The 16351-nt window shown below is 37.4% G+C and overlaps 1 protein-coding gene across 3 annotated transcripts in view; it reads right to left on the bottom strand.

Moving 5' to 3' along the window:
• Positions 1-2322: 2322 nt before the first annotated feature.
• gnaz (guanine nucleotide binding protein (G protein), alpha z polypeptide) overlaps positions 2323-16351 on the bottom strand; it is an 86073-nt gene continuing 72044 nt past the window's right edge. For all 3 annotated transcript variants that reach the window (XM_036594656.1, XM_036594659.1, XM_036594657.1), the window contains exon 3: positions 2323-4346. In XM_036594656.1, coding sequence (XP_036450549.1) covers positions 4002-4346 — 345 coding nt within the window. In that variant the 3' untranslated portion in view covers positions 2323-4001. The remainder of the gene's footprint in view (positions 4347-16351) is intronic.

Genomic DNA, 16351 nt, shown 5'->3' with positions numbered 1-16351 from the left:
GTAAGCTATATTATGTAGTTTACAGTAGCCACATTTGCATGCAGCCTGATAGTCCGTTAATAATCCGAATAATAGCTCAATAGAATAGAATACGTCCATGTATACACCTCGATCAGAATAGATGAGTCAGATTGTGGCCATTCGGACTACAGCTTCTATCCGATTGAACAATCCTGAAAATAATCTGTTAAATAGAAGAATAATAGCCGTGTAAACACCTTTATCTGATTACATTCCCAATAGGGAAGTTTAATTATGTTCTGCGCATGTGCGTAGCGAAAGTTTTTAAATGTTCAACATAGTGGGAGCAATAACTGGTCTGCAGAGGAGACAAAGTTTATGCTTTGTGCTTTAAAAGACGGTGGTGGGACGGGCGTCCAGCTTATGTGCCTCAGAACACAACGTCTTCCTCTCGGCCTTCTTTAATAAGTAGATGTGAAGTATGTTTTCCTGAGTCTGACATCATTTTGAAGCAAATTTAAAACACAAGCACTGCTCACTGCTGCTCATCTCACTCTGACTGGACTCACTTGATGATGGTTGTCATAGTAACGTCCACACTAAATGGTTCTCTACGCATGCGCATCATTTTGGACTGGATTACTTGTAGTATGCATGTAAACAGAGATTTCTATCAGATTGTTGAGTAGAGTGAGATATAAACACCTCAGTCTTAATCTATAATCTGAATGTATTTAATCAGAATGGCAAAAAATCTTTGCATGTAAACACAGACACTGTGGAATATAATTGATCTCACCTTGCTCCGCCCACAAATGTGTTCTTGAAAAAGTTTGGCCAAATTTACAGGACATCCCTAGAAATCCCATTAATGATAATGAGAAAGCTAATGAGAAAGCTAATTGTAGTGCAGTTCAAGTCAGTGTTTGTCAAAATACCCACACTGAGAGATTCATTTCAGATCTTGTTTTGAATGTGTGTGAAAGGTCACACTGTTAGGACAGATTGAAAGGAGGCTAATTTGTTATATTTTCCAGCCAGACTATTAGCTACAGCAGCTTAGCTCAGCTCAGTGCAGAACGACTTTTTGGACATTACAGACTCACTTGACCCACAGTTCCTCGTTAGGCTGAACGCAAATGTTTTTTAATACTTGTCCAAACTAGCAACAGTTGCTATGGAAGAATGCATCTGTGGGTGAGGTGTTAGGGTTTAAGGACTAACCAGTGAACATATCAGGGCCAGACACACAAGAAGAAACCTAGTCTAAACTAATGCTATCAAAAAGAACTTTTCATTAAAATAGGCTAGAACTGGCCCTAAGAATGTAACATGTAAAATGTCATAATGTGGATCTTCATCACTACCATAAAATGAACATAGTGCAAAGCACTACACTTACTATTCACTTTATTAGAAAACCTACTTTGTGCTTTCACTCACTGGCCACTTTATTAGAAACACCTACCTTGTACTTCCACTCACTGGCCACTTTATTAGAAACACCTACCTTGTACTTCCACTCACATTAGAAACTTTGTGCTTATATTACTGATGTCTGATTTACAAAACAATAAAACATTTAAATATCTGTGCGACTAAAAGTATGAACATTAATTTTTATTGTTATTAATATTATTAATACCACTACTACTACTACTACTAATAATAATAATAATAACAATAATGATAATAATAATAATAATAATCAGATATGTGCTGTCACATTCTCAAGCTATAACTGTACAACTTTAGACCAGTAGAGTACTTCTGTGGCATTTTCACTCATCATATTAAACTTTATAAGACATGAATTAAGGAAGACTTATTATTCAGTGACTGCTATGAAAACAATATGTTATCTATATTATGTAGTTATGACAGTGATGTATATAAAAATTGATGTGTCCTTGTACTTCCACGAACTGGCCACTTTATTGGAAACACCTACCTTGTACTCCCACTCACTGGCCACTTTATTAGAAACACGTACCTTGTACTTCCACTCTTTGGCCACTTTATTAGAAACACCTACCTTGTCCTTCCAAGCACGGTCACCGCCAAAAAAAATCCAGCCACCCAGTGTCACTGTGGTCAGAAACTGAGCATTGATGAAGTAATAGAGGATCACATAAACATAAACTGTGCATCAGCAGACGAGCCGTAGTCTGACTGCACAAACGAGAGGTTTCTAATAAAGTGGCCAGTGTAACTGATGGTAGAACACTGAACGCATATTGAATCACAATATTAAATACGGTACATTAAGGTGTTTCTCAGAAGCGCCTGTTGAATTTGTGGGATCTGATTCTGTTGCCACGCCCACCCAACCAACAAAAACATCTCCAGCACAAAGAAACATTTGCATAATCCTTTTTATTCACTATTATTGTTCTTTTATACTTCTTTTTAAATATTTCTCTGTTTGTTTATCAGTGGACATCATGTAAAGTCAAGCCTGAAGCCCTTAGCTTGGGATGGTCGCACATCATCATCATCATCATCATAGCTGAAGAAGAAGAAGAAGAGGAAGAGGAGGAGATGAAGAAAGGGGTCGGGGCCTTTTCTTTCTGCCGATCACCCCTATGTCTTTAAGTGAATTATTTTTTTTATCTTTTCTCACAAAGAATGCACCTCACATACTATTTACACATCATACCGAGAACAATGTCCACTCAAAATGACGGCAGAATAAAAAGGAAAGATTTCTTTTGCTCATATGAGTTTTTTTTCCAAGACTTTTTTGCTTGTATAAGTTTTATTTGTTTGCTTGTTTTTGTTTGTTTTTTTGTTGTTGCACCAGCATATTCTTGGCTAATATTCACATGCTGGGTTGGGGTTTGAGCTGGATATGAATTACTGTCTCTGCTTACAGTCTTCTCTTCAATAAATACCTCTCAGAAAACAGCTGTACAAGTGTACACAGTGTTTGACTTTGTCTTATAGATACTTTTATATATATATTTTTATATATATATGTATTTGGGAGTATATTAGTAAAATCAAAAAAATATAAGAAAACAAATTAAACTATAATTTATCAAAATTTGAAAGTAACAAAATCATGCATATTTGAATGTATCAGCATTTTCTTGTCTCTTTTTTGTTTCTCAGTAAAAACCAAAAAGGTTTTTTTTTGGATGGTCTGTTCTTTATTTACATTTATATTGGCACTATTTACTTTTCTGGAAACTGGAATGATCTTTACGAAACACTTAATGCTCAATTCATCGTAACACTCTTGGAAAATCAGGTGTTTGCTCTAAAACTCAGGATCAAAGTACATCCGTACATCCTATTTTAGACAAAACAAACCAAAAAAGCCAAAAAAAAAACAGAAAATAGAGCATTTTTTCTATGGGTCAGACAGCCATAAATAAAATACAGTGTAAAAAGCCAAATTTCAGCATTAGACGGTGGCAGTTTTCACCTTTGGAAGGGAACCGAAGTGATATCAGTCAGTTTTTTTCTGATAGGCTCCCCAATTACGTACTTTATCTCGCTTAGAGGAAAATATTCTAAAAACCGTCCCTGTTTTTCAATCCTGTCCCAAAGCAGCATTGCTCAAATCAGACACCCTTGCAGGATGGGACTGGACTCAAAGGGGATGGTGCAGACTTCTTGTTGTATTTCAGGGGTTTGTTTGGCAGGCCTGAAAGGAAGCTGTCATAAGCTACCAGTGTTTCCATGTCAACTGTGTGCTTGACAATCAATTCCAATTGCCAGTTGAGTCTTTTTGTGAGTGAGCAAAAAAACATAAGGGTGTGTATGTGTGTATATTCTCATAAATTCAGTGCAAACACATTTATACCAACGCAGTAGTCCTCAAACATGAACTTTCCAATGTTTCAGCAAGGCGGCAGGATCTGCTTCCTCGCCCTTGGCCATCTTATATTGGTTCCTGCTATAGCTAGCAAGCGATAGAGGCCAAATACAATGGACGGACCACCAGACATCGATGTTTGTGAAGGGTTTCGCTGATGATCCATTTGCCTCCAAAAGCCCCAAACGTAGACCACCCCCCTACCCCTCCCCTGGTCCTAGCACAGACCAATGTACTTGAGATTATTCTGGATAATCACGTCCGTGACGGCATCGAACACAAACTGGATGTTGCTGGTGTCGGTGGCACAGGTGAAGTGCGAGTAGATCTCTTTCGTCTCCTTGTTGCGGTTCAGGTCCTCGAACTGCCGCTGGACATAGACGGCCGCCTCCTCGTAGGTGTTCTGGCCCTTATAGTCGGCAAAGCAGACGGTCAGCGGGATGCGCTTGATCTTCTCGGCCAGAAGATCCTTCTTGTTGAGGAAGAGGATGAGCGAGGTGTTGGTGAACCAGTTGTTGTTGCAGATGGAGTCAAACAGACGCAAGCTCTCTGCCATACGACTCTGGAGAGAGAGAGAGAGAGAGAGAGAGAGAGAGAGAGAGAGAGGAAGAGAGAGAGGGAGAGAGAGAAGTTATAGCTATATTTATAGTATTTTTGAGATGCATGACAATATTTAGTTTTTCTCAGGTTTGAAAAGTTGGAATATATCAAATATAGCAGCAAATACCACACTGAAAAGCACAATGTTTTGTTTACATGATGTTTTATATATTATACATCATTACATTACGTAGGCTCAGTAATGATCTCTTGAACGTGCAACACAGTCAGGATTCAAGCCTGCACAACCAAAACACAGCTATGCCCAAATAAATCTCTTTTTATTGAAATACAAGTGCTCTGTGTTCTATAGTCTTTAATAAAGCATTAAGCTGCTTCATGTTGTGCCTAACAACATTGCTTACTTCTGATAAAATCATTGCAAAGCATGGTCTGTTGTGGCTTACTGCTTTTATAAAATGCTGGCAACTTCCAAAAAAAAAAAATCACAAATATTTAATAAATAACATAAATGAATTCACCACTTAATAAGGACAACACATTTATTGTACATTGCATTAATTTTTGTCATATAACTGTGAACATATCATTCTTTTCTTATCAAATTACCACTGCAGTAATAATGCGATTTTCTAGCTAGAGCATCTATTGGATTTCCTGTGTTATGCTACCATCAAGCTAACAGTTCCACACATTCAACAGCATTTAATACTACTTATAGCAGATCTATAAAAAAAAATCTAAAGTAAAATTCTTTATTTTGGATTTTGGATTTTGGATTTATACAGCGAATCCGTCAGTAAATACTTCAATTCAAAGCCAAATGCTGAATGATAATAGAGGACCCTGCTGAAAACAGCACAGATTAGCATGCGTGTCATCCTGGTCTAAGCTGGTCTATGCTGGTCTAGTGCTGGTCTGGTGCTGGTTTAGCTGGTCACCCATCATAGTCATGTTAGTTGACCAGCATACCAGCATCCAAAACACAGCATTAGCTGGTTTTGCTGGTGACCAATGTGGGTCGATGCTGTTTTTCTAACAAGGGAGCCTGCTTGCTACCCTGTTAGCAATCTTCATCAGCCTAGTTTTAGTTGTTAAGAAAATGTAAAATTTAAACAGCAGTACAGACAAAACAGTATGTTCAGAAAAGCTTACTGTGACATATTTTACTATGCTAATGGTATATCATCCACCACTAAGAATAGCTACAGGGATTTGGGAGTCCTGCAGATTTCTGACTGAAAAAAACAGAATTATATGCTGTTCTTTGTCAATGCAATGTCAACTGTAATTCGTCCGTATGCCTACCATAGCCTCTTGTTTGTTTTTTGAACATGGGCTCCCTTTGATGGAGGCACTTGGTGCATGGTGCTAATTAGTCTGGTATAAGCTCCACTGCACAGACAGCAAACATGTCTTGGCTGATGGATACATTTAGACTAAGAGGGGAGACGTGTGTAAATTTGGGCACATTATCAATTCCTGGCACAGTGTAAACAGTAAGTACCCGCCGCTCCTCCTGCCCTGCCTGTGCCAGCTAGTGGCGCAGTGTTATTTAAACTGCAGACTGAAGAGGCTCAGACAGAAACCTGCTCTTCAGCTCCCTCCCTCCTTCAACAGCATGCGTCAAACTCACACTTTATCCTTTAAACTTCATCTCAGCTCACTGACTCCTTAATGACTGCACATCTCAGGAAAATGCGTTTTTCATAGATCCATTAAAGCAGCCAGTGGTCAGTAGGATTGGCTAATTGGAATTGCTATTGTTTTTTTGCTTCTCAATTGATCTGGCATGCTGAGGTCAGTTCAGGTCTTTCAGTGTTAGGTCAACTTAGGACACATTATATATTCCTGTTTAACAAGGAAATATTCAATATGGGCACATCAACAGTGAAACAGTTGATTTATTTTAAATGCATTCCTCTAAATTCGGAACCATGTCACTTAAAGAAATATTACATTTTAAATAGGTCAGCAGCGTCATTACACTCTGGTGTAATGGTGGTTGTTTGACCACTAGTTTTCACATTAATATGTGTATGGTAGGCTTGGGACAGTAAATGATATTATCAAATGTAGCAATAAATTAAGTGAAGATATTATGCAAATGATTCTTTCACTCTCTTTTTAATACAACATGATTTTTATTTACTGATTGATTACTGCTTCATTTAACTGTTACCTTTATATTATCAAACTAATCTGTGGTTAGTTTAAAAACATATTCAATACAAAGGATTGTGCTTAATTATAGACTCATACAGAACATCACCAGCCAATTAACTACCATTAATTCATACATACATTAAATGCCACTTGGAAAGATTATAACAGATTTTCAGTCTGCAGTATAGAAAGAACACTGGGGAATATGAAATGAAACAAAGAAACTCTGGTACATTGAGTCTGATCTGAAGAAGAGCACTAGTTAAGCTGTATTTTGGTTTCCAGACAAAATGAACACAGGGAACCTCTGGATGTTCACGGTGTTACACGCCATCTGTGCAGAACATAGTTTTCATTATTTAGGCTAAAAATTTTGACAGAAAAAAAAATCTACAGATTATCCATATGGAACAAATATATTGCAGGTGTCAGAAGAAAACCTCGTATCTCCAAAATGTTAACTTACAGGAAAAGCCAAAAACCTGCTTTACTTTTATTGTAAGTCAATGGAACCAGAGTTTTTTCCAAGTCATTTTGGGCCGTTTCTTTTAGTCCAGTCATCATGAAATTTACACACAATGTAAAGAGTAAAAGGTATTTTCAAATTATGTCACAAACTCAAAAACATCAAAAATGGAGATACGAGTTTTCTTCCAACAGCACCAACATGTTTCAAATGTATTTATCAAATATATTTTTGCAATGATTGAAAATGGCCAAAAATAGATATATGTATTTAAAAAATGTATTATAATGTATTTTATGTATATATACATATATATATACATATATACACATACACATACTGACTTCTGTGTTTTGCATCGTACTTTACATTAACCATGTATGTATGCAGTAAGACAGTCACACACAGTGTATTTCAAATAACAAGATATCAAATCATAACTGCATTTTCACAGAGTATCAATACCTACAACACTCGCTTTTGTCATGTTTAAGGTTCATTTGCTAATATTTAAAATTAAGATACAGGAATACAAATTCGTTTCAAAAACAGTAAAGTGCATAAGACAGGATTTTGGCTATTTTCATACATTTTCAAAAGTATTTGATAAATATGTTTACTTACATTTATTTTTGTACAGTACATTTCTATGTGTAATATACAAACATACATACAAATTTAAAATTAATGTATTTTAAAAGATATTTGGTTAATATGCCAAAATATTCTGAAATACATTTTAGTGTTTGGAACGTATTTTGGTGTTCCATATGGGTAAATAGGCACACAATGAAACGTCAAAATCGAAGACTTTACAATTCATTTTAATGATAAAAATGCATATTACATGCCACCTTAAATGGTGGCACCTGTGCACACCTAAAAGTAAATGCTGCACCATTTAAGAAGGAAAGGAAAATCTGAATCAGAAGCTGGCAGATACGAAGCGCTCCTGTGCCAGACTTTACAGACATGTTCAAACAGTGAGTGGCAGGAGATCAGCAGGAAAATATCAGCCATGTGGAAAAATTTCAGGGTTTCATGAGAAAATGTATCATATCTGTTAAAGTGGAGTATCACTATAACTATTATTAATATTTGTTTTATGTAAACTGTTTTTATTTATCATCAGTTATTTAGCTTTTTGGTTGTGATACTGGTTTACATTATTATCCAAGCTCAGCATGGTAAATAATAGTATGTGATAAACAGGCATGCCAATAAGGAAAAATTATTTAGATTAAATACATTGCATTTTATATTGTATATTAAACTTTACCTTGATTTATCATTTGTTTTTATTATCTTACTCCTTTCTCAATCCGTTGAATAACCAAATGACAAAAAACTGTGTATGGCTTGTTAGAAATAAACATAATTCATTCTGTAAACTGTGAACAAATAATAATTAATAATGATCCGAGGTAACCAATTGTTTTGTTATGGCAACACGCAACTTGTTGAAAGGCCCTCTGACTATTATGACTGATGAGAGTGTTTTTCAACAGCATTAGTAGTAGTTTGAATGGCCTTAAATATTATGGTACTCGTATACTGCGCAAAAAGTCAGAGAGACCACCCTTTACGCATTTCATTTCCTGTCAAAACAGCCATTAAGTACAAATTAGTCATGTTTCAGTATCAGAAAAAAGCAGGAAACATATTTAACTGGAAAATACACAAAAGCCTCCTGTATAATATTTTTTATATTTTATTTTTCTATTTTTTTAATAATTTGTCCACTCTTTGCTAGTGCGCCGCCACTTCAACTCCATCCTGATCTTAAAACCAATCAGTCACAGCTGTGTGATGAAGGTCAGTTCAGGTCATTCATTATCATGTAAAAACATTAAGAAACATTACATTTCCTAATTAAGGGTATTATTCAGTATAGGTACATCAAGAGCAGTACATAAATACTCAACACATCAGAGATGCATTGAACATTTCTTCCTTGTGTGCTAAAATGGCTTTAGGAGATATTCACATTATATATATATATATATATATATATATATTTATATATATATATATAGTTGTGTCCTTTTAGAGGGAAACAGTAAAAAAAAAAGAAAATTTGCCCTAGATTACTGAAACTGGTCAGCTGAGATGTGGAATCCAAATTAGTAATCAGTATTACTTGGATGGTGTGATGCAGAATGTGCAACCAACTTCTTAGGCCCAATCCCATTTCACCCCTCACCCCTACCACTTAGCCCTTAGCCCTCCATTTTGTGCGTTCACATCTAGGGGTAGGGTGTCCCGATTTTGGTTGAGATAGAGGGATAGGGTGAAGTGTTAGGGCTACATGGCCCTCCAAACGGAGGTTTTTCAGAGGCACACTCTAAACAGAGTGTTAAAGGTAACTAAAGCTCAGCAGTGAGGTTGAGGCTGGACTTTACCCTCCTCTGCTATCACTGCAGACCGGCAGGGTCGCCTACAGAGCACCACTAGTAGCCTGTTAATGAAGTAATGTTCTTTTTATTTGAGGGTCCCACTTTGTAGGGAAGATTTCAACCACTACCCCTTGTAGCTCAGTTCCAAGAGGCAAAGTGACACTCAAAAACAAGGGGTAAGGGCAAAAAAAAGAAATGGGGTTGGGCCAAAGAGGGAACTTTGGAAGTGCGGCCGCAAATTCCCTTGAGAAACTGAAAGTGAGTCTCCTGAAACAAACTGAAGCTGAACTAAAGGTGAAGAGTGGACACAATAAATACTGAAAAATTACTATTATTTCTAGATGGTGAGACTTTTCTGACAGTGAAAAATGAAGAAGTTAAGGGCCATTTTGACTGAAAATACATGAAAGAGTACAATCCTCTTTTCTGGAGTATTGTAGACGCTCAACATTTTCAAGAATCTATGCATGTAACTACAGTGCACATGCACAGTACAATGAAAAATGCATTGCATAAACATGCTCTAAACAGAACAGGAATGTTTCTGGAAGACTCAGAACTGGGATAGAATATCCATATCAGTGAGCTCATGGTTAGCTTGGCTGGCTAATAAGCTATCTGACATGCTATAGCTGTACTACAGTAGTTATCAGTCATATCTGCTATTGCTATCACAAATTCTGCAGTTACACTCTACAGCTAATTCCCATTACAATACAGTGATATTAGTTATCTGTTCTAATAAAAGTTAACTCTGTTTTACTGGTGAATGTTTGCACTGCCTGGAAGTTTGAATGGCTCCATTTCTGGAAACATTTCCGTTGTGTTGTGACTGACTTTGCTGCGTTTCTGAAGCTGAGTTTGCAGAGCGTCTATGGATTTGCAGCAAATATTGTTATTTTGTGAAGCTGTGAAGCATTTGTAAAATAAAGTGCATATGTTGTCATTATTGCTTTTATTTTGCAGTGTTCTTGTCGGTTATGGTGGCCGAGAAGACCCAACAAACTGCAAATTAAAAATGAGCTGCAAACTCAAAAAACACTTTTATCAAAATGACTACATTTCATAAACATGCTGCAAATACAAAAAAAAACAAAAAAAAACATGAAATTTCATAACGCTGATAAGCCAGTCATGACACACCGGAGGTGTTTCTGGAGGACACTCAAAGAGGACAGAGCCATTCAGACTTTTAAATTATTTAAACAAACATTCACCAGTAAAAGTAAGATAACTTTCATTTGAGCAGATTACGACTATCACTGTATCGTAATGGGAATTAGCTGTAGAGTGTAACTGTAAAAGTTTAACTAGTAATACCAGAGAACTACTACAGTACAGCTGTGACATGTCAGATTGCAAACTAGCCAGCCAGGTTAACCATGAACTTGGGATGTGAGTGTCTGAGTGTCTGTGGTCTTCTCTACTTCTCAGTGACTTTCGATCACAGATATTTCATACTCCCTGTGAGCCATTTGAGTCTTCCAGAAACAGTTCCGTTGTGTTGTGGCTCACTTTCATTGTGTTGTGGCTCACTTCCATTGTGTTGTGGCTCACTTTTGTTGTGTTGTGACTGGCTTTGCAGCGTTTCTGAAGTTGCCTGTGTTTTCTTAATTTGCAGTCCGTTTGTGAAATGTAGTCCAGGTGTCATGATGATGAAAGTGTTTTCGGTGTGTGCAGCGCGTTTACGAGTTTGCCAAGTGTTTTTAGTTGCGCAATGAATAGGGTCTTGTCAGCCACCATAGTCGATCACCATCTGTAACAATGACACAAACTTAGTTTAATGGTCAGTGTTTTGCATGGAGTGAATTTTGAGAGAAGTTTGCAGAAATGTGGTACATCCGTTAAGGAAAAACTGTAACACATTTGCGACCGTTTCAACACCGCTGCACATCTCATTATCAAAGCGTGTCTCTGTGTGAAACTGGCTCTGAGTGTGGCGTCTCTTTCCACAGTATAGATTAACACTAACCATCCAAATGATATGCAGAGAGAGACGGGCTCACCTACCGATGCTTCAGAATAATGTTTTATTGTTCTCTACCAGGAACCCAGCGAATCATCTCCAAACGTCCACAGTATAAATACAAATGATCCCTTTCCAAATATTTATCAAGATTAATTTCCAACCTGTTCAACAGCCTGAGGCCTCGCTTCATTCTCTGCCACAGAGCGGCCCAAAAACAACACAGAGGAGAAGAAGAAAACGGTACAAATTGACGTAGCATGTCTAATGAGGGCAATTTGCCCACTGAATCGTTTAGATTCCAACAAGCACTGGATCTTCAATCAGGATATTAACCTCTGTTTCTGTAGACCTGCTCAGTGCTCTATCTAATTTAATTAGTCATCTGCCCATGTGCAATTACCCCGCTGCGTTTCGCCCATGATAATACTAATGACAGAGAACAGAATGTAAATAATATCTGTGAAGCACTCAGAACCGTCCTGCTTCACACTTTTACAAACCTGTGAAAAGAAGCACAACAGGTGTCTTATTTTATATGAATATTTAAAAAAACCCTTATTTACCAAATCCTGGAGTCTCTGAAATGGCAATTCTTCACTCTGATAAACAATAAAATGAAAACTATGAAAACTTCATTTATCTCACTTTTTTAAAATGAAAGAGATTGAAGTCATATGTAAACATTGCCAAAGTTTAAAACATGCCTTGCACTCCCCAGTCATACAGTCTTTATATAGAAACTAAGTTGCCTGCTTTGAATTCACTGTTTTTGTGATGTCACAAAAATCAGCGCCTTTTCATATTCAGCTTACAGCAGTGATTTATTATGATGTTTAGCCCCACCCACTCACATTAAAGTTATAAACAACACACACACACACACACACACACAGTCAGGGAGCAGCCTTTATTTACTTAATTTGCATTAAAAACAGCCATTAAATTATTCATTTACCAGTGTCAGAAAAAAAGCAGTAAACATATATTTATCACAAAAATGTACACAGAAGCCTCAACAACTACATTTAATATCAGACTTTCCAGTGTTTAGTGTGTCACACTTTACTATTATTATAGCTTCTATTCTTTTCAGTTTCTCGCTTTCAGTTTTTCAAGAAATCCGCAGACACACCTCCAAAGTTTAGTTTTGGAAGTGAGTCATATGTTCTGCTTCTCAAGTGAAACCGATTACTTTCAGACTGACTGCCTACTCCACATCTCAGATGTCCAGTTTCCTTTCCTCAGTGAAGCTTCTTGACAGGTTCAGCATCTGGACTGTTTTGTGATTGGTCACAATTCTCACTCTGGAGATTTAGCGTTTTGTTTCAGACCAAAAGGATCCGAAAAGAGTCTAACAAACTTCAGTTCTGGGCTAATAGATGCTGGATGGACTAAGACATTCCAGCTCTATAGGTTACTCAAAAATGAATGTATTACTGAGTGAGAAAAATAAAAACAGGCTAAAATACGGTCAGCGTGTGCTGCTGTGAGTCAGAGGCGTCGGTTCGGGAGTTTTTCACACCACATTGTATGACTTTACATATTAACATCACACACACAGGCTCAAAAAAAAGATCTGGTGCAATGTTTAGATCTCAAATGCAAAATTAACATTATACTGATAAAGATGATGATAATAGTAGATAATTCATCCTCAGAAGACACGTCCTTCACCCAGTTTTAACTGAGTTCTCTTTAAATTCTCTTTTAATCATCAGATTTATCCGCTCGGGGAAGGGGGCTGAAGTGCAATCCACAAACAAAACGTTCTTCTGCACGTTGCGTGCAATTACACATTTCCACCAGAGAGGTCTCAAAATCCCCAAAAACGTACCTAACGCAGCTTTAAAGTTTTTCTAGCTGATAGTTTTGTACCATTCTTTGGAAACGTGCTTTTACTTTTACTGTGGTTCTTGTTTCAGCAAATTAACAACACTTTTATTTGAGAACTGGTTTAGGCTATTCTACACAGGCTTAATCACTGACGAGTCTGCATCTGAAAATCGTCTGGAATGTCTTTTGAGCCTTGTGGTCTCGATACTGAAAATTTAATTACACTATGGCATGACTGAGCCGTTTACGGAGGTTTTGGAGACATCAGCTGTGGATTGCTCTGCCCCCCCAGGAAACATTTTCCCCTCTAAATAACTCTCTCAAGCCATTAGCATGGGCCGGTTTTCAGCAGATCTTAGAAGAACTTCATAACGCTGCAGAAGCTGTAGATTGGAACATCTGCACCAATCGCTTCAGCACTAAACGCATCAGCTAAAGTTAACTTTAGGTCAGTGACAAATATGCCAATTCATTGACCAGGATAAGCAACCCTCTCAACAACAAAAACAGCATATGACCACATAATTACCGATACTGCGTAAAACCAGCTACTCAGAACAAAATAATAATCTTTTACCAGAAAAGAAAGAGTGATATTCATTACTGTTCAAACTTGAATGACTGAATACAGTCAGTCCTGCACATGGTGTTTGTGATCAGTGCACCGCTGCTGCGTGTGTAAATGTAGCAGCAGAAAAAAGGCCCATTCAGTGTATAAGGAACTTCTTTAAGCATGTACAAATATGTGTTTTCTTTTACATACAATATGCAGACTGTCTTGGCCGGCATTCTCATGCCAGAGGCGCAGTCATGATAAGAGCCACTTAAACCCAGACTACGCGGTTAAAGCAACAGCTCATTGAAAAAACTAATTTATGGTGCTAACTGCATGTTTAAATCATCACATCTTGACTCAAATCGTGTGCAGTTGTTCAGTAATCTCTAATAAACCTTATATGGGTTTCTGACACTGTATGACACACTGTTTTCTATTAGGGATGACTTTCTATTAGGGAGAGTTGTGAATGTTCAAGTAGTAATTAAAATGTAAAAAATCCAATGAGTATTTTTCATATGCAAATTATCCACTCTAACGTTTTACTTTCTCATATAAAGTTCCAAGAGATGTCTGAACTCTATACTCTACCAAAGGGCACTGTAAAGTCTGTCAGTCAGAGCAAAGGAAGACAACTTTAGCTGCTTAAAAGCTACTGCTAGAGAATTTCCTGGTGAAGAGAATTGCTAACCAATCAGCATTCAGTAGCAGTAATGCCAACCAATCAGCACTCAGTAGCAGTGATGCTAACCAATCAGCACTCAGTAGCAGTAATGACAACTAGTCAGCACTCAGTAGCAGTAATGACAACTAGTCAGCACTCAGTAGCAGTAATGATAACCAATCAGCACTCAGTAGCAGTAATGTTAGCTTCCTACAGGCCAAAACCATTTCTGTGGTCATACTGAAAGATACTTGACTTTTCATTGGAACATGTCCAATATCTCCTTTCTAAAATTAGTTAAAAACATCATTTTTTTGTTGTTAGCCGTTTAGCTCCATTAACCTCCATGCATTTAGGGCTCATGTTACCCACTAATGTTTTGTAGTCCCATTTTTGATATAGTACAAGAAACAAGAAGTGGCCAGGCTCCCCTTAAAACTGGCTCTTCTATCCCACACCAGATGAAAAGCTCTGTGCTGCACTGGCGTTAGTTAGCAGATAGTACAAAGCATAGCATTATGGGTTAATATTATTGGAGAAATGGAAATGGTGGAAGAAGATGCATAAAGCATTACACATATGGCAGTTACGTTTTATTTTGAATAGGCACTTCAACAGGCAGCAAAAAACGCCCAGCCCAGCACTACTCCAATACGAACCAGAGGGACGGGTAAAGCAGGAGGACACGACATCCGAGGAAGGTGAATTACTTCCAATGTGCTTTAACCCACCGTCCTCAGTTACAATCACTCAAATGAACTACAAACTAAACCACCCAGCCACAACATCAGCAGTCACAATCCTACATCCTTTTTTTTATGTGGACATGGGGATTTTGACATGTCCAAGTTGGTGCATAGTGAAGCTGAATGACTCTTAAGTGTTTAAATAATTCTTTAAAAATTTCCTTATTTTCTAAAATGTTTAAAGAAGTGTGTTAATAATTTAGACACGTGATTATTCATTGTGCCATTCTCATAAAAATATCAAGCCATTTTAACATGTCCAGAAATTACTGTCCACGCTGTCATTTAGGGATAACTTCCCTTTAAGAAAGTGACCTTTGACATCATTGATATCACAACCTTTATGTAGTTTTATCTTCAATGGACTGAAGACAGAGTACAGTAATAATAAGATGCTCAGTGGCCTCACTGTCACTGGTCAGGTCTTGTGTGCAGTAGCTTTTGTGAGGTATTATTTGAATAGTAATGCCTTACAAATGCAAATATAAGAACTGACTGAAATGCCCATCTCATATTATCTATAAAAATGGACAAAAGTGCAGACATAATTCAGGTTTCAGAATTGCTGCTACTGTAGCTTTGCAACATACTTTAGTCCATGTTTATAGATAACAGTGCCACCATATATTTAGCCTATTAGTGATTAGTGAACAACTCAAATGGTGACTTATGCATGCATTTTGCACAATACTAACTGAAACCATATATAATAGCACTACAGGTTAAATTCTCTTTACACCAAATGAGTGAAATTAGACACTTACTCACACTGAATTTTCTATAATCTCTTCTGGTTTATCCATATCCTTCATGAGGGTTTAATTATTCCAGTTATCTGCATGAAGTGACAGGAACAGATTTCAGCTCTATTATGGTTTTGCTGGAATTTTTGCACCAATATTCAGTGGAAAAAGAGTGATAATAAAGTGGCCAGTGAGTGGAAGCCTGCCCTGCGATGGACTGGCAACCTGTCCAGGGTGTATACTGCCTTCCGCTCGATGACCACTGGGATAGGCTCCATCTCCCACCCCGCGACCCAGAAGGGTTAGCGGCTTAGAAAATATGTATGTGTATGTGTGTGTGTGCATGTGTGAGTGGAAGCACAAAGTAGGTGTCTAATAAAGTGGCCAGTGAGTGGAAGCACAACATTGGTGTTTCTAATAAAGTGGCCAGTGAGTGGAAGTACAAGGTAGGTGTTTCTAATAAAGTG

This window comes from Colossoma macropomum, unplaced genomic scaffold, assembly GCF_904425465.1.
Source record: "Colossoma macropomum unplaced genomic scaffold, Colossoma_macropomum, whole genome shotgun sequence".
In the NCBI taxonomy this organism is placed as follows: domain Eukaryota; kingdom Metazoa; phylum Chordata; class Actinopteri; order Characiformes; family Serrasalmidae; genus Colossoma; species Colossoma macropomum.
The sequence above is the reverse complement of the archived record's forward strand: the minus strand, read 5'-3'. Positions and strand labels throughout refer to the sequence as shown.